The following is a 22,920-nucleotide window of genomic DNA, read 5'->3' on the forward strand; positions in this document are numbered from 1 at the left end:
CCCTTGGGAGCAGGAGCCCGCAGAAAGCATGGGGTCCCTCCCCTCCAGCTTGCCTCCATGGGCCGCCGCCCTGCAGCTGTGCGCTGGGTCTTAAGTCCCACCGTGTGGCCTCAGGACCACAGGGCAGCCTCCTCCTGGGGTTGCTGGGCTTGTGGGCAGGTGCTGCAGGACCTTCTGGCTTTACACGTCTCTCAAATGCTTTCCCACTATTTTGCGTACACGGCTCAGTGCGCTCTCCTCTTTGCCTTTAGTTTTCCACTTGATAGGGGCATGTAATAACAACTTCTTCCATGACTACGATTTTTTTTCTTGCCATTTAGTCTTTAATGGTCTTGTGGGTGGTCTGGAAGAGCTGCTGGCCCTCGACAGAGACGCCCGCGCCGACTGCACAGGCCTGGCTCAGCTTCTCTCCTCCGTCCACCTTCGCTGGCAAGCTTACTAACACTGAGTGAAGCTGGAGAGGAGGAGTGTCTGTTCGGTTATTAATTATTTCCACTTCTGAAACGTACTGTAAGTTTATGAGCAGGATGTCTGCATGGCTGGGCTTTCCACTGGATGAGGGATATTTTAAAGCCAGCATCTTGGACTTGTAGTCAAGGGCTCCAACCTCTCTCTGCAGCCACTGCCCCTGGCACGTCGGCGCGTTACCTGGCTCCTGACGCTGAGGTTCTCGCCTGAGGTTCTTGCAAACTTTCTCTCAACCTTTTATTAGTGAAACAAAAATCCATAACTACATATATGTGGTTGATCAGATGAAGAGCTCATTACTAGAAATGAAAAGCTCAAGACTGACAAAGAGCTGCGAAGGTTAGGGACTTAACTCTCTAAATTTTGTTTCCTAAGTGATAGGATCAGGGCACAAAAACACTTAAGAAAAATGAGCCTGTTATATAATTTTTCTGTACAAATAAGTAAATTCTGTTTTTCTGTTTATATATGCCTATGATTCTTAAATAATATTTAATTTCTAAACTTTGCTAGTAGTTGTCTATTGGAAGAAGATTTTCCTGTCTCATTAAAAACTGAGTATTGAACTGGATATAGCAGTACATGCCTGCCTGTAATCCTGGGAGGCTGAGTCAGGAGAATCCCTGCAAATTCAAGGCCTACATCGGCTCTGTAATGAGTTCAAGGTTCCTTAAACTACATGATATAGTGAGACCCTGACTCAGACTCTCACACATGCACAGAACACACAAAAACTGAGTATTGTTTGAATGTTGTGTGATATAAATGAAACTATTTTAAAATCACTTACTGGGTAGAAGAACAAAATGTATATATCTATAGGATATTTCCTAAAACAGTCGTGTGTGCTTCCCTAGGCTTGTGTAAGGACATATGCAGAATTGTTTTCAAAGTAGTTGCTGCATATCATTCAGCATTTGTCATTCCTAACAAAAGCTTGTATATCCATAGGCGAATTTAGCAGTTATTCTATTAAAGACATTAAGGGGCTGGGGAGATAGCTCAGCAGTCTAAGTGCCTGCCTGGCGAGCACAAGGACCAGAGCTCAATCCCTAGTTTCGATCCTGGGTACCACATGCCATGCCAGCCCTACCTCAGTCCTGCCAAGCTAGCCACTGAAACCAAGCATGGTGGTGCATGCCTATAATTCCATTGCTGGGAAGGTTGAGACAGGAGGATCACTATGGGTCTGAGCTGCATAGTGAGACCCTGTATCCAATAAGTGAACAAAATAAATAAATTTAAAAAGCATTGCTAAGATGATTTTAAAAATCCAAATCATAAATTATTAATGCACTTCTTTCTAGGAATGATAAAATAAAACAGCTTACTTTGACTGAAGTAAGGCTAGAAATCTGTACATAAACATCAAGGAGACAGGTGAAAAAGAATTTTCCAATGAAAAAAGACTTGGTTATTTGTTTCTTTTATGGACAAGAGTGAACTACTACTTGGCTGGCTTCTAGGCATGTAAGGTTTAGAGAAAACAACTATCTTACCACTGACTTTAATGATTACTAATTGTTCTGGTCCTGTTTTTAGTAGACTGAAGCAATCTCATATCAGTCTTGTCCTGTCGCGCGCGGCCTTGCCTGCAAGAACCACGCGACCACTGGTTGGTTTTCTGCGCAGCTCTTTATTGTTCCCTTACATCCGTCTTCTCTTCCGTCTTCTCCCTCCCGAGGCCCCTGCTCTTAGCTTATAAGTCCCAGGGCTTCCAACCATGGGGTGCCACGTGTGTACTGCCCATTGGTCCAGGTATGCGGAAGCAATGCATTAGCCCAAGCCTTGGCCATATATGGAGTTGTTTACTCCAGGAGCGCTCACCCCTTGAGGGGGTGGAAGGCGGAAACCGGCGCCATCCTAGGGCGCGGCTATACGCAGCTCCCTACATTGTCCTGACTCACTGACCTCATTTGATTGACTGATTTGATTAATTTTTGAGACATGGTCTCTGCAATAGGCTGCTTTCAAACAGTTCTCCTGCCTCAGCCTCCTGAGTGCTGAGATTATCAATGGGAATGATCACACCCATTTCTCCTTATGCCTTCCTCTGTATCATCTTCCTTTTTTCCCTGATTCAAGTAATTTGTAAGATGGTTCAACCACAAAGGTATTCATAGATAATCTCTTTAAATCCTGATAGTGACAGGAATAGGGAGATAGTTGGACCAAAAGTCAAATATTGACCTCATACCAGGAGCCAAGTAACAAATTCTCCAGATCTTAGAGAAGCCTTGAGGCCTGACTATCAAAGCAGCACTTAATGGGTGAGCATGGTGGTACACACCTGTAATCTGAGCTCTGAGGAGGCTGAGGCAGTAGTGCCACGAATTGAAGCTCAACCTGGCCTCCATAGTGAGTTCAAGGAAAGCCTAGACTATGTAGCAAGGCCTTGTTTAAAGAAAGAAAGCCAGCCAGCCAGCCAGCCAGCCACTTACTATCATGATAATACCTCATTTTATAGAAAAATGATAATCAGAAATCCTATTTAATTCCATGTCTTATGCACTTAGTTTGTGAGATTTGCTGCATTGCCTTGATGATACAAATGCTTTTCCAGTATTTTTGATATAGTACTTTCCATGTGTGCTACGACCAGAGTGAAGACAGGCAATATTTCATTTATTTACTGAAATATAAATGAGAAAAATAACCCGGATATGAGGTAGGTGGCTGAAATCTGTCAACATCCTCGAGACCCGGGGCACGTACTCAGAACGCAGCACCCAGGATGCCTCGGAGCCATCTGTGCACTGAGCACAGGTCCAATCAGCAAAGTGTTATTTACATTTATTTCTTCATTTACATCTGGACCAAAACCAAGCCAGTGTTCAATAGAACAGTTTAAATTTAGCACCATGCCAAGTGAGTTTTTGATAGGACAACCATCCCAGTACCATATTTACATGAGGAAAAACCCAATCCATTAATTCCAGATACAAAAAAAAAAAAAAAAACCTTTACTTACCCTTGTGGCTACTGTGAGTCTGCTCACAGGACAGCTGTCACTGTGCAGAACACACCTCTTTTCCATCTTCAGCAAATTTACACCCTGCTTTTTTGTAAATGTCCAGTTTTGTTCAGGACACCAAGAACCTGGAAAGAATTCCTGCAGGACCCATTTCTGGCACCAGGGACACAGGAGCTCTTATGTATTGCTGCTGGGAATACTGTTTGTAATGTGTCTTACAGCAATTGGACAATATTTTATAAAGTTGAGCTTTTAATGTTTTATAAAGTTGAATTTTCACTTGTGTGAAAACTCATATATCTTCACTGGCTTCACTTTTTTATTATGGTATGCTATATGAAGCATACAAAATTGATCATCAGAAGATGTTTGTAGGTATTTTTATGATCACAAAGTGTTTTAAAATTAATCATATAAAAATAATGGATTTTTTTCAAAATTAACATATGGAAATTTTATTCTTCCATGTTTTTAGTCAGACAGTCTTTGTAAATCTTCATGGTGTTGTATATCTCAAAATGATTTGGTAGCAAAACTAAAACACCACACCGCCATGGATGATTTCTTAGTTACTTTCTCCTTGCTGAGATATAATATGTAACCCCACAACTCTAAGAGAGAGAGTTGTATTTCAGCTTACAGTTTTTTTTTTTTTTTTTTTTTTTAGGGAAGGATTTACAGGGTGTTCAGGGTCTCACTACTAGATGAGACTCATAGTGATCCTCCTGTTTACAGCCTCCCAAGAGCTTGGATTACAGGCACACGCCACCATGCCCAGTCTCAGTTGGCATCTCAGTGCACCCCGGGGGGGTGGGGACAGCATGGCAGGCCTGAGGATCCAACCCCTGGCCCCTGCGCCTGCTTGCAGGTACTTTAATCTACTGAGCTATTTGGCCAGCACTAGTGTCTTAGTTACTTGTTACTCGTTGCTGGGACAAATACCCAACATTCAAAATGATAGAAGGAAAGGTTTATTAAGCTCACAGTTACTGGAGGGTTCAGTCCATATTCCGCTGGCTGCAAGGCAAACAACAGCAGTTCATGCAGCAGAAAACAATGAAGAGCAGAGGAGGAGCAGCAGCTGCAGCGGCGTCCATCAAGCCTCTCTCTTCCCTCTGCACTGACTGCGAAGATCAGCGCTCCACAGTGAAGATCAAGATCGGAGCTCCTCCAAAGTGGCGTGGCTGCCGAGATCAAGCTCCTTGGAAGACTGAGACTTCTCCAGGGAAGCAGGGTGGGGCAGCAGGAAACCAGACAGGGCTGCTTCCTGCCTTTCTCAGTTCCTGGGCCCTGCCCACCTGAAGGGCGAGGCCCCCATGCTGCTGGAGCTGATTCAGCCAAGTTGACACAATGTATCAATTAACACAACTAGCTTACAGTTTTTAGGAGTACAGTCCTTAGATGGCTATCTCTGAGGCAAGGCAGCATGGCAGAGAACATGGCAGAGGAGAAACAGTCCTTGGCATGGCAGCAGGAGGTAGAGAGAGATCAAAGATGGAGGGAAAGTGACTCTTCCAGTCACACCTGCAGCAGTCCATCTCCTGCAATGAGGCTTCACTTCCCAAATCACGTTTAGCTATAAACTCACCAGTGAATTAGTATACAGGTATCACACACCCATGATCCATTCACTTCCTCAAATTCCCACCTATGAGTGCATGAGAGTTTGGGGGAGGATATAAATACAGATACAGATACAGATGCAGATACAGATACAGATACAGATAGGATATAGATGGTGATTTATGCAATTCTTTCCAAAGAGAAGATAACCCTCCACTTGTCCTTAAGGGAAAACAATCTAATCTTGTGAGTTCTATTTTGTCATGCTGGTTACTGTTAGGTCCTATTAGGCTCATACCCACTTGAAGAGAAAAGAATTCTACAGACCAGTCTGTTCAAAGAGGAAAGCCCCCCTCAGCCAACCTGAGAGATGAAAATATATCTGTTTATCAGGATGGCTCCCAGGCCTGGTTCTCAGGCTGTAGGAAACTCCATAAGTCTGTAGAATGCTACTTTGTAAGTCAGAAAAATGCTGTCATTCTGTATTTCCCACAGGTGTCACCACCCCCAGCAAGGCACTCCTACCATACCTACATTAATTGATAAAACTGATTATTTTCCTTTGTTTGTGGTCAATTGCCTTCTCACCCTTCTTACCCAGTCGGAAATAAAGATACCACTCTTTGCCTCAATCATGCCTGTCCTAGTGGTCTGAGTTTCTCCTCAGGGTCCAGCCTGACAGTTACACAAAGATAGTTTTTCCACATTGATTTGGCAAAAGAATTCTGAAATTCATGCTTTTAAACAAAATCATCACTTGTTTGTTTTGTTTTTCAGACAGGGTCTTGCTGTATCCTTCAGACTGACCTCAAATTTGTGACAATCTTCTGCCTCAGCCTCCAGAATGCTGGGATTGCAGGTGTGTGCCACCACACTCAGCCCATTATTCAACACTGGTAATTGATTTTTAAAGGCACTGCTGTGAGTAAACTATATATTTTTATGAATCAAAATGGAACTAGGAGACAGCTGCTACCAAAAGTAAACATAATCCAGCATGCAATTACATTTCAGAGTGCATAGAAGCCAACAAACCTCCATGGGCCATATGCCAGCACTCTCTGTCTCTCTGTCTCTGTCTCTGTCTCTGTCTGTCTCTGTATCTCTCTCTCTCTCTCTCTCTCTCTCACACACACACACACACACACAGTGTATAAGTCATTTCATTTATATGAGGGGAAAATACCACATTCTCTCCATTTGTAGGATCTGGCTCCATGGTCTATTCAGAGTCTCAGAAGGGGCCAGCAAGATAGCTCAGTGGCCTAAGCACCTGCTAAGCAAGCGCAGGGATCGGGGTTTGATCCCAGTACCGCATGCAATGCCAGCCCCACCCCCAGGGGTGTGCTGAGCCTACAACCAAATCCATGTGTGGTGGTGCACACCTGCAATCCCAATGCTGGGGAAGCTAAAAATAGGAGGATCACTATGAGTCTGAGCTATGTAGTGAGACCCAGTACCATATACATTAAAAACAACAACTACAAAAATCTCAGAAGTTACACAATTGGGTAGCCAGGTAGCTCAGCAGACTAAAGTGCCTGCTTAGAACTTAGTGGCCTGGGTTCAATCCCTGGTGTGCCATGCCAGCCCTGCCCCCCAGGACATGCTGAGATGGTGATTTAGACTGGGTGTGGTGGTGCATACCTATAATCCCAGTGCTTGGGAGATGGAAAACAGGAGGATCACTACAAGTCTGACCCGTAGTGAGACCCTGAACACCCTGTACACCCTGTACCAAATACTTACAAAAAAAGAAAAAAAAAGTTCACACAGTTTACCCTCAAGTTGGTCGGACGGTTGTGGGTTATTGTTAAACTGATTAACATTTACCCTCAAAAAATACTTCTATGGGTGGGAAGGTTGACACTATTGTCTGCTCATTCCATCAAATTCAGTACAGTTTCTCTTCGAGCTTGTTGATGATGAGATAAAAGAAAGTTGAAATGGTATGTACGGTATGATCTCATCTCCTATACTCTGGAAACAGGTATTTCAGCAAAATTTATCAACATACCAACTTCCAAGAATGAAATGGTAATTTCAGGTATTAAGTAGACTAAGCAGGCTAAATCTAATTTTAATTCTCCACCTCTGCAGAGATTTAGCCTTGCTAAAAAACCAAATTTGCATTAGTATGTGGTACATATAAGTATAGAATTCTGCAACCTTGCCTGAGGTGACTCTCCTCCATTCAGAACTCACTCCTAGTGGAAAGCTATCTGTGTACTAGTGTAAAAAGGCCCACCCACATTCCACCTCAGAATGCAGAAAACAACGTGCCATTTTCTACTACTTAGAATTTAAGGATCACACTGCTATAACCAGCACTGTTACCACAAAATGGAATTTTAAAAGTTAACTTTTTTTTTTTCCTATTAGAGACAAATGTCATCTCCAAACTTCCTCAGGCCTTGGGCATGTACTGCCACACCACCTCTTCTTACCCCAGCTGAATGGAAGGAGTATGCAGATGCTGGCACCAGGATACGCAGCTTAGTGTTATTTCCACAGAGCAAGAAGTCTGAGTCTTGGAAAGGATGAAAGAAGCTAGTACATCTCTATCATCTCATTTGCTTCCCCAACATTCCCTGCTATGAAGACCCTATTGCACTTGTAAGTGGTGAGATGCTGATGCTGGTAGTGAGGCCCCTCCATCACTCAGGGCCATCTTTATACCATCATGATTGGCCAGCTTGGATTTTGCCAACATTGAGCATATGAGCTTGTGTGTGTGAACTTCCAGATACAGGTAGCATATTGGACTTTTTAAAATTTTTTGTAACATACTTGATTTGGAAAGAATGTAACTTTGAGGGATAAGCTGGTAAATTGGTCTATATCCAAGTCTTCTTAAAGATAATTCTCAGACCAATAATATAAGACATTTGAAGAAACAATAAATTAGAAGAAAACAATTCAGCCAAAAGGCTATCTAAACACAAGACAGAAACAAGTGGAGACTCAAAATCTAACCCCAGCAGTAAGAGACAAACACCTTCCTGGGGAAAAGAGAAGTTTGGCCACCTCCAGCTTCTGCGTAAACTATCAGGTAGATATTTACTGTGAAAGAAGATTTTTGTGTACATTAAAATTGCATGACTAATGTCTGTGTTATACATTATGTGTGCTAACAAATACTCTGATAATTTGTCCCAATAGATTTGACTTCTACAAAAGAATATGCTGCTTAATTTGAAAAGTATGGTTTACTTGACTAGGTTGACAATATTTCTCATTGTAAAATAGCATGCAAGTTTTCTGATATATTGTTTAGTTCCATAAACATTGTACGACTGCATGGCATAAGGACATTAACTGGTCTTTATATAGTTTATACATTTAATAAATATTTAATAATTTGTTTTTAAGTAGTTAATTTGCAGATGGCCACAAGAGTAAATGAAAACCCTCTGCATTCAACTAATTTCAACTTATTATTCATGTTATAGAAAATACATTTTTATTTATTAAATTATTTTCCAAGGTTAAATGAATTGATCTTTCTTTGTTTACAAAATTTATGAGAAGACATTGAGAAAATCCATGTTGACAGCCTAAAATTGTGTGGCCTCTTAAATACATTGTTTTGAACAATCATCCTGGAGGAAAAAAAGATATTTTTGGTTTTTTATAAAAATAGGTTTAGGTATGTTTAGTATAACTTGCCCTGGGGTAGTGAACTAGTAAATTGCAGGGCTAGGATTTAAATCCAAGCCTAGATGACCTTTGTTCCTTCTGATTTCTTATAGGAACACTAGACATAAACTCTAAAATGACACATAATCTTGTGTTCTGTGAAAAGCTTAAATCTACCCTGACCAAAGTTTAAATGCTGTTTGAAAGAACCATTTTGGGAGAGACCAGGAATCAAATCTGACAGACACACAGGATTGGTACAAGGATGGACTCTCAGGATGAAAATCAGGCCAGAGAAAAGGATCCGAGGGATTTAAAATCTAAGATATCATCCTTTGTAAATTAGTTAGGAGGCACAGGGAAATAGCAAAAATGTAAACCTGTTATGAACAGCACAAAGTGCAGTTTCCAAAGAATTTCTTCAATAGCAGAGAAAATAATGAGTACATTCAATCTTAGCAACTGGCATGGTGCCAGAGGATAGGAGCAGCCATGAGTATCTGGAATATGGCTAAACCAGAACTGAACATGTAATATTAAGCTGAGCTCAGAACTAGAAGACAAGTCCACAAAAAATCTCAGCTATTATTATCTCTGAAAATGGCTTTGCTTAATGACAGTATGACTAGGTACGGAATTTCACATTCAAAGGCTTTTGCAGCTTGACGTTTTGCCCAGTTGTTTCATTGTAAGCAATGTGCTGATACAAAGCTGGACCTCAATTTTGTTCTTATTTTCCTGTGAGGACTATAGTTTTTTCTCTCTAGTAGTGCCAGGGGTTTCCTCTCTGTATTTGTTATTCTAAGATTTCACCATCATGTATCTGTGTATTTCATTATGTAACATTCATAAACTCTGGTTTTACGCCTTTTTGGAGCTGGAAAATTGAAGGGCATCACTTCCTGAAATACTTCTATCACTGCATCCTCTTTAAACTGGTATAAGAATGTTGTGCCTGGTGAGGCAACTGGATGAATGATCTGTATACAGTGCTTTGGGTTTGTCTGAATGTCTCCAGTTCTTTTTGCAGATAGCTAAGGTAGGTAGATGTTGACAGAGGATGAGAAAGGGACTAGCCCCAAGATAGACTCTGAACAGAGATGTGAGGCAAACCAGGCCTGTAGTTGAGGGCTGAGATGACAGAAATGAGGCCTTAACATAGAAACAACCATGGCTAGGACTGCGGTTTCCCTGGTGAGAAGGAAAAGGAAAGAGCCTGAACAATGTATCAAATACATAGAAATAAGCATGACAAACACACATGACCAGTGCATTCTGACCCTCTCTCCTACCTCCTTCAGAAATACCTTTGTTTTGGTGTAATCTACCATTGCTGGTTGCCCTATATTTCTGTTGAATCCGTCTTTGCTAGGTGACTGTATTGTAATTCTGTATGTTGATAATAGTTTGACCCAAGGTACCTGCATTATGATTTTGCTATGTAGGAACTCCCCAAAGAACCCCAGCGGTGACCCACTTCTCCCCTCCTGCCTCTCAGGAGCTTTATCTTTAAAAATTCTTCCTAGTAGTCCCCTCCTTTGTCCTTGGGTTCATTTTCTACTGTCCTGAGAATGGAACTCAACACATCTACTAACCTGGGAGTTACTTCCCTATAGCACTCTGGTGCACTGCCCTATTTGAAGTGTGTCCATCCTGTTTGTGTGAAAATGGATACTATTGCTTGTCTTACAGGAATGGGATGATGGAAACATGAGACTGGGACTCTTTTGACTCTTCCCTTTGTGGTGTTTGGTGACTTCTGTGTCCCCCTCCTAGTCTTAGATCCATTCCTCCCATATGTGGAACGATTATGTTCCTGCTCTCACCTCCTCCATTAAACCTTTCCCAAGAGAGGTGTAGATGTTGACATCATTCTCATCTGTAATTTGTTGTTTTATCTCCTACTTTTAAATGACTTGCTTTCTGTACTGTTTGTATTTTCATTTATTTTTTTAAAATACATGTTCTTTTATTTGTGTGAATTTAGAATGGGAGAAAGATAATATGTACTTTGAAACTGGAAGGCTGTCTCTCACCCTTTTTGTACTTATTTGTGTATTTTGCACTTAGAAATACAGCCAAATAGTTATCTATGAATCGATGTGCAAAACAAAAAATTTACTACATTTCTCATGATATTGAGATGTATTTCTTATTTTTATTTTGTATTGTTTTGCACGTTATACTTTTTTGTTTTTTTTCTGGTACCGGGGATTGAACTCAGGACCCTGTGCTTGCCAGACAAGCATTTACTCTACTGAGCTATCTCTCCGGCCCCCGTGTTATAGTTTTTGAGATGGGTTTTTGGTTTGGAGTCAGGCTGGCCTGAAATTCACAATATATCCCAGGCTGGCCTTGCATCTGAAGTAACCCTCTGCCTCAGCCTCCTGAATGCTAGGTACACAGGTGTGCACCACCACACCTCATTTGTCAGGTGTATTTCTTACAAACACACCTCACTCCTCATCACCCCTGTTCATTCCACTTTCTTCTAAAACATAAACATATGCATATACATACACTTACACATCCTACAACCTAGATAAGAATATACACATTCTATTGGGAGGGTGCAGCTGTGAGACAGCAGGAGCACAATGAACACAACCCTTGTCATATGATGGGACAGACATGGGGGAAATGCATTCAAGTTTTAAGGTATTGACTGGTAACCTGATAATATTTCCTTTATTTTTTATTTTATTGTTTTAAATTTCTTTTCTTTTTTCCCAGGATTTAACTATTTAGGTTTAGGGAAAAGAATAATTTTCTTCAGTTGAAATACCAGTTCTGACAGGTGAGAGGCAGCAAGTTTTTTCTTGTTGACCTAACCATATATATGATTAATAGGATTTCTTTCATTTATGCCATCATTTTTCTTAGTTCATTGAAGAAAAAGTTTGTGCTTTTACCTGTTTGTTTCTTCTTTGTAAGTCTTTTTTATCTGTGACTTGAGCTCTGAATAACATTTCCGTCATTCTTCTAAGAGTGTGATACACAATGTATTAACTATTGTCATTTTCTAAATATTTTGTTATAAATTTTGGCTTTTTTCATAGAAGAGTACTTTTTGTATTTTCTTTATTAAAATTTACTTTTATGTTACAATGAAATTTGCCTATTACCCTTAAAATGTTATTTTCAAAGTCATTAATAGAATTGGACTGGAGAGATAGCTTAGCTGTGTAGGTACCTGCTTGGCAAGTGCAAGGACCAGGGTTCTACCCCTATTACCACATAAACTGTGTGCCTCATGCCAAGCCAGGCACTGAAACTGGGCATAGTGGCAAATGCCTGTAATCCCACTGCTGGGAATGGTGAGACAGTAGGATCACTATGAGTCCAAGCTGCAGAGTGAGACCCTGTACCAAATAAATAAATAAATAAATAAATAAATAATTATTTATAGAAGGAATCCATCATTGGCACAGTTTTAAAAATGGAGAATTCAGCAGTCTTCAGCTCTATTGATTTGTTCCTGCATCTTCACAATCATATTTGCAAATTATTTTCAGTTCTTAAATATTGGTAGCAAATCAGGAATAGACTATTCGTGGTGTATTCTGAGATTTAACTAACTGAATCATGGTTACCAGTGTCTGGGGAACACAGGATGAGGAATGACTAGGGAAAGGCTGATCAATGGTACTAAGTTATGTTTTGATAGGAGAAAGCAGCTCTGGTGTTCTCTTGTACAACAAGATGATTATAGATAAGACTAATGTCCTTTTTTAAAAAAAAACAATGAGCTATGGGAAAAGAGTTTGATTATGCTCATCTTAAAAAATGATGTGTTTAAGGAGATACATATGTTACCCTGATTGAACACTATGCCATCTATTAAACAGCCTATGTTATTCCACAAATATATTTATTACTATGTGTCAATTATTGTGTATTTTTTGTTTTTCATTTATGTATTTGGTACAGAATCTTACTACACAGCTTGGGCTCATAGTGATCCTCCTGTTTTCAACCTCCCCAGTGCTGGGATTACAGGCTTGCACCACCATGCCCAGACACGGTTGCTGGCTCAGTGTGCCCCAGGGGTTGGGCTAATGCAGCATGTGGGACTGGGGATTGAACCCCAGTCCCTGTGTTTGGCCAAAGCAGGCACTTAGTCTACTGAGCTATCTTACCGACCCACTATGTATCAGTTGTTTCAGCAAAATATTTTTAAAAAATCTTCCGAAGAAGATTACTGCATTTGGGGAGTGTGTGTGTATGTGTGTGTGTGCCCGCATAAATACACATAAGGAAGCAGCTGTAAATAAAAATGCATTCATATGGGGCATAAAATAAATATCTGTGGCAGGTTGGTTGATTTCCTTCCTATATTTTCTGAAAAGTTTCATGATACACAATTATATATTTAATAAAAATAAGCAAAACCATATCAACAACTTTATTGAGTACTATTTCTAAGGAAGAACATATTAGAAAAGGTATCTATTAGACTAACAGACAATTGCTACCCAGAGAAGGTGAAAGAAGGCTTTAGTGTTGATGGTCAAGAGGTTCATTTAGAACAAAAAGGCAGAATGGATTTTATGAATCAAAGGTAGACAGATATTCATAAAAATATGTATGTGAAATTGAAGGTGGGTCAGGGTACAAATGATGTGATGTCCAAGGATGTGACTGATGATGTAGATAGGTGATGATATTAGATATTATGTTGATAAACTTGGAATTTACTTGAAATAATAAATAGCAATTGAAAGGTTTTAGCAAGAAAGTGATGTGATGAACTTTGCAAATCAAAATCAACATTCAAGCAAGAGGCACACTAATATACTAGATGAGAACAAGACTAGAAGTAGAAAGAACAATATAGATATAGATATATAGATAAACTTTTTTTGTCTTTTCAAATGGTTTCACTATGTAGTTCGGGCTAGACTTGAACTCACTTTGTACCCTAGGTTGGCTTTGAACTCACAGCAATCCTCCTGCCTCAGCTTCCTGAGAGCTAGAATTTGAGGTACGTACTATTGCAGCAAGCTACCAGTAAGGTTTTTGTTTCATCTAGATAATAATGGCAGTGCAAATGCTTAGCATCTCATAAGCATTGGGTCAGCGTATTTAGGCCTTTTTTTAACCACTTGAGGAACTCACACTAGGTCTTCTGCATGTGTTGTGTTGTTCATTTGCCTCACCTAGGGTTCTATAAACAGTACCATAGCAAAGACTTTCTGAATAAAACCCCAGATGTGCAGGAAAAATACAAAGAATCAGCAATAGGATCTCACTAAATTAGGAGTTTTTGTACAGAAAAGTCAGATACCAACAAAGTGAACTGACAACCTACAGAATGTGCCTCAAAGATTAACATTTAGGATGTATAAAGAGCTCAAAATGATTAGAATCCAAAATTTAAAGACTCAATAAAAACAGATCTCAAATGAATAGAGGTTCCTCAGATGAAGAAATACAACTGACCAATAAATATGTGAAAAAAATGTTCACTACTGGCCATTCAAGAAATGTGAATTAAAACAACATTAAGATTCCATCTCACCCCAGAAAAAGTGGCTGCCATCAAGAAATCAACCAACAACAAATGCTGGTGAGGCTGTGGGGAGAAACAAATCCTTCTTCACTGTTTATGGGACTGTAACTGATACAACCACTTTGGAAGTCAGTATAGAGATTCCTCAAGAAACTAAAAATATAAATCCCACTTAACCCAGTTATCTTCCTTTTAGGTGTCTTTCCAAGAGAATTAGAAACATCACACCACAGTGATGTGTGTGTGCCTGTGCTGACAGCTCACAATTTATAATTGATGAATCTTGAAAACAGTTCCTATGCTCATTGTCTGTTACTTTTCTCTTGTTGCTAGGGCAAAATATCTGATACCCTAAATTAAGGAAGGGAAGGTTTATTTTTAGCTGTTTCAGTCCATAATCAGCTGGCTCTAAGGCAGTGATACATGGCAGAGGGCAGCAGTTCATGGTGGCAGAAGATAGCAAAGAGCAAAGGGAGGAGCAGTGGCTGTGGGAACTAGCAAGCCTGTCTCCCTTCCTTAAATTGCATGAGGCTATCAGCCTCAGGGTGATACCCATAATCACAGCATTTGATTATGAATTAATCACAAGCTCTAAAATCCCACCACATGACTGCATGAGGCTTTGGGGGAACAACTAGAGACAAACTGATGAACAGATGAATGGAAAAAGAAAATGTATTTATATACAATAGAGTACTACTCTGCCGTTAAAAATACAAACGAGACATTTTAATGTATGTACATTGAGACCATACTGTTAAGTGAAGCAAATCAGACAGACAAGCTTGAACATTGTATGGTTTCTTATATGAAAATGTTAATATGAAAATAGAAGTTATTTTATTCTACATATGTTTTTGCTGTCAGCTAGTTTCACTTCTTTTATAACTTGTGGCGTAACTGCTATAAAACCAGTTATAAAACCTGAGCTTTTGAATTTCTCTACGTCTGCAAATAGTTTGTAAACAACACCTCAGTGCCACTCTGAACATTGCCTATTTAGGGTGTTACCTATTTCTTCTTGAAACCCTGATAGAGCAGTGAAAATCATTTAACTCATGGCAGTAACATCTTATAAATGCACATGAGAATCTGACTTGGTCGCATTAAAGGGAATTTATGAACGCTTGGATGGGAAGACCACTGACATCTTGACATGGATAGATAATAGACCTTATCTCATGTAATTTCTGATTGGAGAGGTAGCGGGTGTTTTAGATGGCACATGGATTATGATTGGTAGGGGCATATTCAATATGTAGGTAGGTCTTTAGACGTATATTGAGTCACTGAAGAGCTGATTGTAGTGAGTATCTATTGTGGTTCCATTTTTTTGTTGTTAGGACACACTTATGACAGACTTTTAAGCGTATTATAACAAAAGCTAGAAATCCACTAATAGCCTGTGACTATGGTGATGCTTCCTGTCGTGTAGCTAGCCTTGACTGCCTAGGCCCAGATGTTCCCCCTTAACAATGTGTGAGTCCGGCTTGTGTTTTTGAAAATATACAGTGAGTCCAACTTGCCTCAAGGGTTTCAAGACCATCATGCTTGGAGGATACTGGCCTAGTCAAGGACACTTTCAACTCTACCTACTCTTAGACCTCTTCCCTCCCAGAGTTAGGAACATTCAAACCTGCCTGACCATATGTGACATAATTTTTGTATTCTGTGTAACCAGTCATGTAATAGCCTGCTATCATCTTTGTACTTCCCACATGCAAACCATATATAAACTGAACTCAAACCTGACTCTGGGCTGGCGACTTAAGCCTATAGGTTCCCCAGCCCACTAGTGTAATAGAAATTGCTTACTAACTCTTCGGTGCAAAGAGTCATCTATTTGGATTGATATTGGTTTTTCTGCTACAATGTGAATACATTTTCTTTTGTTTATTTTTAAAATAGCCTGGATTAGGACTCTTGAGCATTATTTTATCACAATAAAGCTTATCAGACAATGAGTGGCTCTGCCTTTGCATGAGATTTAAAATAATATGCATATTTAAGATACTGAACAAACAGTAATTTTATGTCACTTAGAAGAGACAGGGCTGGGAACATAGCTTAGTGGCATTAGTCTGCCTGGCAAGTTCAAGGTCCTGAGTTTCATCCTCAGGTAAAAAAAAAAAGGCAAATAGCTGAGAAGTGTCATACACTCAGAATTAGAACATTCTAAGGGCCAGCCAGATAATTCAGCAGACTAAAGCATCTGCTTAGGCAGGTGCAGCTACTGGGGTTTGATCCCCAGAGTGCTGTGCTGGCCCCACTCCTGGGGCAAGCTGAGATGGTGACAGACTGGGCGTTGTGGCGTGCACCTGTAATCCTAGCACTTGGGAGGCTGAAAACAGGAGGATTGCTATAAGTACAATCTGTGTAGTGAGACCCTGTAGACCCTTTACTAAAATACAAAAATAAAAATAAAAATAAAATATTCCCACATGCAATTGTTATGACAAAATCATGTTCCTTTCTTAACAAGTTTGTAGCCATAGGATAATTGTTAACATGTGGCATATCAAGCTTTAAAATCCCTGACTAGACTTTACTCCTTAAAACAGTGAGGGTTGTAAGGAAGAAATCTGCAGGAATAACTACCTTTTGACCTTTGAATGAGGCAAGAGTGTGCCTAGAAAACAGTCCTGAACACTTTCTTCTTACTGAGCCATACCTTTGACTGGACTTCAGTAAGAAGGAACTTCACACAGTGGCCTATATAAAGAGGAAAAATTGTTTCTGAATTATAGTAACATTTTTCCTAGTTGGGAAGGAAAAGAAGATAATACTACAAGAGTTTCCATTGGTTCCTGAGAATAAAGTGCTACCTTTGTCTTGGTTTAAGTTAAGATCATGTCTCACTATATAGTTTACACTGGCCTTGGACTCACTGTAGCCCAGATTGCCCACTAATTTACTGCAGTCCTCCTGCCTCCACCTCCGAAGTGCTGGGATTACAGATGTGTGCCACCACATTTGGCTAACATGCTGTTTTATGTTAGATCCCAAAGATAGATGAAATGATTTTGAATATCTAGTTATTAGTTTATTTATATGTAATGACTACTTAAAAGAAGCTGTTGTATCTTCAGAGAGTACATTCATGAACTCTAAGTTTTAGTCAGTGATTGATTAGGAATATGCCAGTGTCTGTCAAGACTGTGATGTGACTGAAAAGTTCTATTGCCTAATCACACAGCAGCAGTCCTGACATCACAGATACGGTAACATTGTAACAGTGAATTACTCACCTATTTGCGAGAATGTCAGTGTAATCAAACCCACTACACTTGGCAGTTGAATAAAAGCATGATGTATAAAATTATGTACCTTACATAATACTCAATGATAATAATCAATAATTATATTGCTTAATTATAGCATGCTGTGTTATGCCAGGAGCAGCCTCGTGTATCTCATGCTTATAGGGTTTTTGATTACATCAAGGGGTTATATGAGTAACTGACCTATATGCCATACTGGTTTATATAAGTCACTTCTGATGTTCCCACAGTGTTAAAAATACCTAATGACTCATTTCTGAAAACATACCTTTGTCATTAAGGAATACATGATTGTATTGATACTGAGTTGTGTCCTAAACAGATTCAGCTCTATAAAAGTCCATTCCTTTGACAGTACCATAAGACTGCACGATAAACACTGTGTATGTTAGAAACTGAAAATAATATTTAGCACTACATAGGTATTTAAAATTAAGCTGAAGAATCGAATGTGTTGATATGGGAAGATGTTCCTGATATCTCCTTTTCTTTTTTAGTGCTAGAGATTGAACCTAGGATCTCACACATGCTTGGCAAGTGCTCTACCATTAAGCTACACCAGCAGCCCTAAAATATATCACTAAGTATCTAAACTGTAAAGGTCTCAGAATAGTATTTTTCTTCTTTTTTTTAAGAAGAATATAAAAATAATAAGACATTAGACATAATATGCAATTTAAAAATAAGATGATAGGTATTCAACAGTGGTTGCAGTAGCACATTTCTGTCTTCATTGGAGTTGCTCAGATTACAGACATAAGCATATAAAATTGGTCAAAGTAAAAATTTTAATCATTTACTGCTACCTTCAAAAAAATGACAGAAATTAGTGGTACAATCATCCTAACTATCCTGTGTATGTACAAACATGATTTTTTTCTCATTCCTTTTTTTCAGATCCTTTCACCTTTCCTTCATTCCAATTGTTTATTCTTACATTCAGTTTATTTCCTTTTTATTATTTATATTGAACATTTCAAATTTTATTTACTCTTTTAAGGTTCTTGCATCAGGGAGACAATATGATGTTTGCCTATGTTGGTCTGATTTTTCACTTATAAGCATAGCCTCTACTTGCATGCATTTACCTATAAAAACCTCAATTTTATCTTTCTTTACAGCTGAGTAATATTCCGTTGTATAAAAATACCATATTTTTAATCCGTTCCTCAGTTTGAGCATTTTTTTTGTTTCCAAAATTTAGCTGTGACAAATTCTGCCACTATAAATATGGCTGCACATATATTATTGTGGTATAATGTTTTCAGTTCCCCTGGAAAAACACCCAGAAGGGGAATAGCTGGGTTCAGTAGAACTTAATTAAAATCCTAACTTTTTGAGGAGTCTCCACACTGATTTCCACAGAGATTGTACCAATCTTCATTCCCCACCGTAGCTGAATAAGGTTCCTTCTTCCCTACAGACTCTCCAGCATTTGTTATTTGTTGATTTCTTTATGACAGCCATTCTTTCTGGGGTGAGATGGAATCTCAGTGTTATTTTAATTTGTATTTCTCAAGTGACCTGTGCTGTGGAACATTTTTTTCATGTGTTTATTTATTTCTTCCTCTGTGACATGTATTCATCTCAAATGCCCATTTTTGGATTGGGTCTTTGAATGTTGGGGGCCTGATTTTTTTTTTTAGTTCTTTATACATTCTATATAGAAGTCCTTTGTGTGACTGTTGGTGAAGATTTTTTTTTTTTACAATTGGTAGATTGTCTTTTCACTCTGTTGGCAATTTTTTTGAAGTACAGAAACATTTCAATAAGATGAGATCCCAGTTATTGATTCTTTGAAGTATTTCCCATGCAGTTTTTTCTTCATGAACTCTCTGTCCACCAGTGTGTCTTCAAAATTTCTACCCATTTTCTCTTCCAGTAGATTTAGTGTTTCTGTTTTAATGTTTAGATCTTCAGTCTATTTTAACTTCAGTTTAGTACATGGTGATAGACCTGAATCTAGTTTTAGTTTTTCACATGTGGAAACCAGCTTTTTTTAAAGAGGCTATCATTCCAGTGAACATGTTTGGTCCCTTCATCAAAGATAAAGTGACTGAGTGTCTTTGTAGTAGTGTCTGCATCTTTTAATCTGTTCCACTGTTCCTCAGCTCTGTTTTTGTCTTTTGTTTTTTTCCAGTACCATGCTGGTTGTATGACTTCAGCTTTGTAGTATAACTTCAAGTCAGGGATTGTAATGCCTCCTGACTTGTCTTTGTTGGCCAGGATTGCCTTTGCTCTTCTAGGTATTTACTGGTTACAAATCAATTTTAGGAATGTTTTCTCTAGATCTGTGAGGTATGCTGATGCTATTTTGATCAGGACTACATTAAATCCGTGTAACAGTTTTGGGAGTATAGCCATTTTCACAATGTTGGTTTTTTCCTATCCATGAGCAAATACCTTTCCATTTTCTGACATTCCCTCCAATCTCTTTTTTCAGAATATAATAATTTTCATTGTATAGATCTTTACTTCCTTTGTTAAATTAATTCCTAAGTATTTCATTTTTTTGGATGCTATTGTGAAGGGTGTTTTTGTCTAATTTTTCTCTCATGGAGTATGTTGTTTGTGTAGAAGAATGCTATTGAGTTTTAAATGTTGACTTTATATCCTGCTATGCTGCTGAATTTTTTTTATTAATTCTTGGAGTCTCTTGATGGATTTTTTTTTTTGGGTCTTCCATGTCATCTGCAAATAATGATACTTTAACTTCTTCCTTTCTAATTCTTAATTTCTTTTTTCTTTCTGTTGTCTAATGGCTCTCAATAATGTTTCCAGACCCATACTGAATATAGATCTAGTGGTGATAGTAAACATCCTTCTCTTGTCCCAAATTTTAGAATAAAAGCTTTCAGTTTTCTCCATGTAGAGTGATGAGGGCTGTTTGTTTATTATAGATGGCTTTAATCAGATTGAGGTAATAGCTGTGTATTTCAATTTTCTGTAGTTTTTTTTTTATTAGTGTTGCACTTCATTAAAAGCTTATTCTGTGTCTTTTGAGATGTCCATGTGGTTTTTGTTTTTGGCTCTCTCAATATGGTGTATTATATTTATATATTTGCATATATTGAACTATCCCTGTATTCATGGGATGAATTGTACTTGGTCATGGTGCTTAATCTGTTGCATTATTTGCTAGTATTTTATTGAGCATTTTTTTGCATCTATGTTTATAAGTGAGTTTGGCCTAGAGTTCTTGTTTTTGGTTAGGTCTTTCTTCAGTTTCAATTATCAGTGTAACATTTGTCTCCAGAAATGAATTAGGTAGAATTGCTTTCTTTTCAATTTCATTGAAAACTTTGAGGAAAATTGGGATTAAATATTCTCTGAATATCTTTTAGAAATCAGTTTTGAATCCCTCAGGACCTGCTCTTCTCTTTGTTGGTAAGTTTTTATTACATTTTCAATTTCATTGATCAGTACTATGTTATTTGGAATTTTTATATATTCCCAATTCAGTTTAGGTAACTAGTACATTTTTTGAAATCTGGTGTTTTCTGTCCTATGAGATTAAAAATTTTTGAAGTAGGTATTGGTGATCTGCTGAGTTTCCACAGGATCTATAGTAATTTCACCATTTTTATTCCTTATTGCTTTAATTTGAGGTTTTTTCTCATTGCTTTAATTTGAGTTTTTCTTTCCATTTCTTTCCATGAGATTGGCTTGGGGTTTATCAATTTTATTTCATCTTTTAGAGAACCAACTCTTTGATTCATTAATTGTTTGTATTGTTTTCTTTATTTCCATTGCATTAATTACAGCTCTCATCTTTATAATTTCCTTCCTTCCTTCTTTAAGCTTTGGGATTGACTTGCTCTTCTTTCTCTAGAAGCTTGAGGGGCAACATTATGGGGGGGTTTTTGTTGTTGTTGGTCTCTTTTTGTTTTCCTTATGTGTTAATTCACTGCTATAAATTTCCCTCTGAGAACTGGTCTCAGTGCATCCCATAAATTCTGGTAAGTTGTATTTGAATTTTTGTTGGATTGTAGATATTGTTGTATTTCTTTTTCAATTCCATTTGTTGCTCATTGTTGGCTGAGGAAGATATTGTTTAATTTCCATTATTTTAATGGGGTTTTTGCAGTTTCTTTTGTCATTTATTTCCAGAGTCATCACACTACGGTCAGATGATATTTATGGGATGATGTCAGTTCTTTTGCATTTACTTAAATATGTTCTCTGGACTAGTAGGTGGTCTATTTTAGAGAATATCCCATGTACAGGTGAAAAGAATGTATATTCAGATGTTGTTGGGTAAAATACTTTGTAAATGTCTTCTAAGTCCAGTTGTTCAAAGGTTTGTTTTTGTTTTTGTTTTTTTTCTTTTTTCTTTTTGGCCAGCTCAGCCAACCCTGAGAGTGGGGCTGGCATGACATATGGTGTCAGGGATCCAGCTGTGGTCCCCCATGGTCCCCTGGGCCTGCCTAAGCTTGCCTAAGCAGGTGCTTTAGACTGCTGAGCTATCTCACTGGCCCCTCTTTGCTTTTTTTTTTTTTTTTTGTCTAGGTGATCTATCTCTTAGAGATATTAGTATTAGGATGTTAAGTTCCCCCATTACTATTTTATCATTGGTTATTTGATATTTCATGTCCTTTAAAATTTGTCTTATATTGTTGTATGCGCCCGTACTTGGTACACACATATTTATGGCTGTTATCTCTTCCTCTAACTATTATATAGTAACCTTCTGCATCTCATTTGATCATTTGTGGCTTAAAGTTCACATTATGTGTTAACAGAAGGGCTACTTCTGCTTTTTTGAATTCCTGGTATATGGAGTATTGTTTTTCATTCTTTGATTTTCAGCCTGTGAATTTCCTTTTGAATTAAATGTGTTTCTTGTATGGATTTTGTTTTTTGGTCCTCTGGACCAGTCTGCTTTTTTAATTTGGTGATTTGAATCCATTAACATTGGCGCTTATGACTGATATGTATTGGCTTATATTTGTTGTGTTATTCCTCTGCTATTGATTCCTTACTTTTGCCCTTTGTTTAATTATTTTCCCTGCTTTATGGTTTCTATCTGTTGCTGTTTATGGAATTGTGGCCATTTTAATCTAGATTTTCTTTCAGTACTCTTTGTACAATTGGTTTGGTGGTCATTAATTACTTTAGTTCTTCGTCATGGAAGTATTTTCCTTCTCCATTAATTTTGAAAGATTATTTGAAGGGTACATCAATCTGGGTTGAACGTTGTTTTCTTCCAGGACTTGAAATACTTCACTCTAAGCTCTTCTTGACCTGATGGTTTGTGTTGAGCTTTCTGGTGTAATTCTGATGGGCTTTCCTTTAAATATGATTTGTTTTTTTCTCGAAGTTTGTAATATGTTGTCCTTGAATTGAATTTCTGGGATCTAGATTATTATATGTCTGGGTATAGATTTATTTTGGTTGATGCTGTTTGGAGTTCTATATTCTTCATATTTCTGTATGTCAGATCCTTTTCCCATGCTTGGGAAGTTTTCTGGTATTATTTCTGC

The 22,920-nt window shown here is 38.3% G+C and overlaps 1 protein-coding gene and 1 pseudogene across 6 annotated transcripts in view; one reads left to right on the forward strand and one right to left on the reverse strand.

Moving 5' to 3' along the window:
- Tmprss11e (transmembrane serine protease 11E) overlaps positions 1-22,920 on the forward strand; it is a 93,028-nt gene that overhangs the window by 11,585 nt on the left and 58,523 nt on the right. For 2 of the 6 annotated variants that reach the window (XM_023704192.1, XM_023704189.1), the window contains exons 1-2: positions 5,826-5,864; positions 7,388-7,621. The exons of 1 other annotated variant lie outside the window; for it this stretch is intronic. Coding sequence is in view for 2 of the 5 variants with exons in the window: in XM_023704189.1 (XP_023559957.1) it covers positions 7,602-7,621 (20 nt within the window). In the remaining 3 variants the exon portion in view is untranslated. Of the gene's footprint in view, positions 1-5,825; positions 5,865-7,387; positions 8,058-20,809; positions 20,825-22,920 lie in introns of those variants that run through there. 3 more of the 6 variants (XM_023704191.1, XM_023704190.1, XM_023704194.1) reach the window with 3 other exon arrangements.
- On the reverse strand, positions 111-3,505 carry LOC101568786 (annotated as a pseudogene).

Source organism: Octodon degus, unplaced genomic scaffold, assembly GCF_000260255.1.
Source record: "Octodon degus isolate 3935 unplaced genomic scaffold, OctDeg1.0 scaffold00191, whole genome shotgun sequence".
In the NCBI taxonomy this organism is placed as follows: domain Eukaryota; kingdom Metazoa; phylum Chordata; class Mammalia; order Rodentia; family Octodontidae; genus Octodon; species Octodon degus.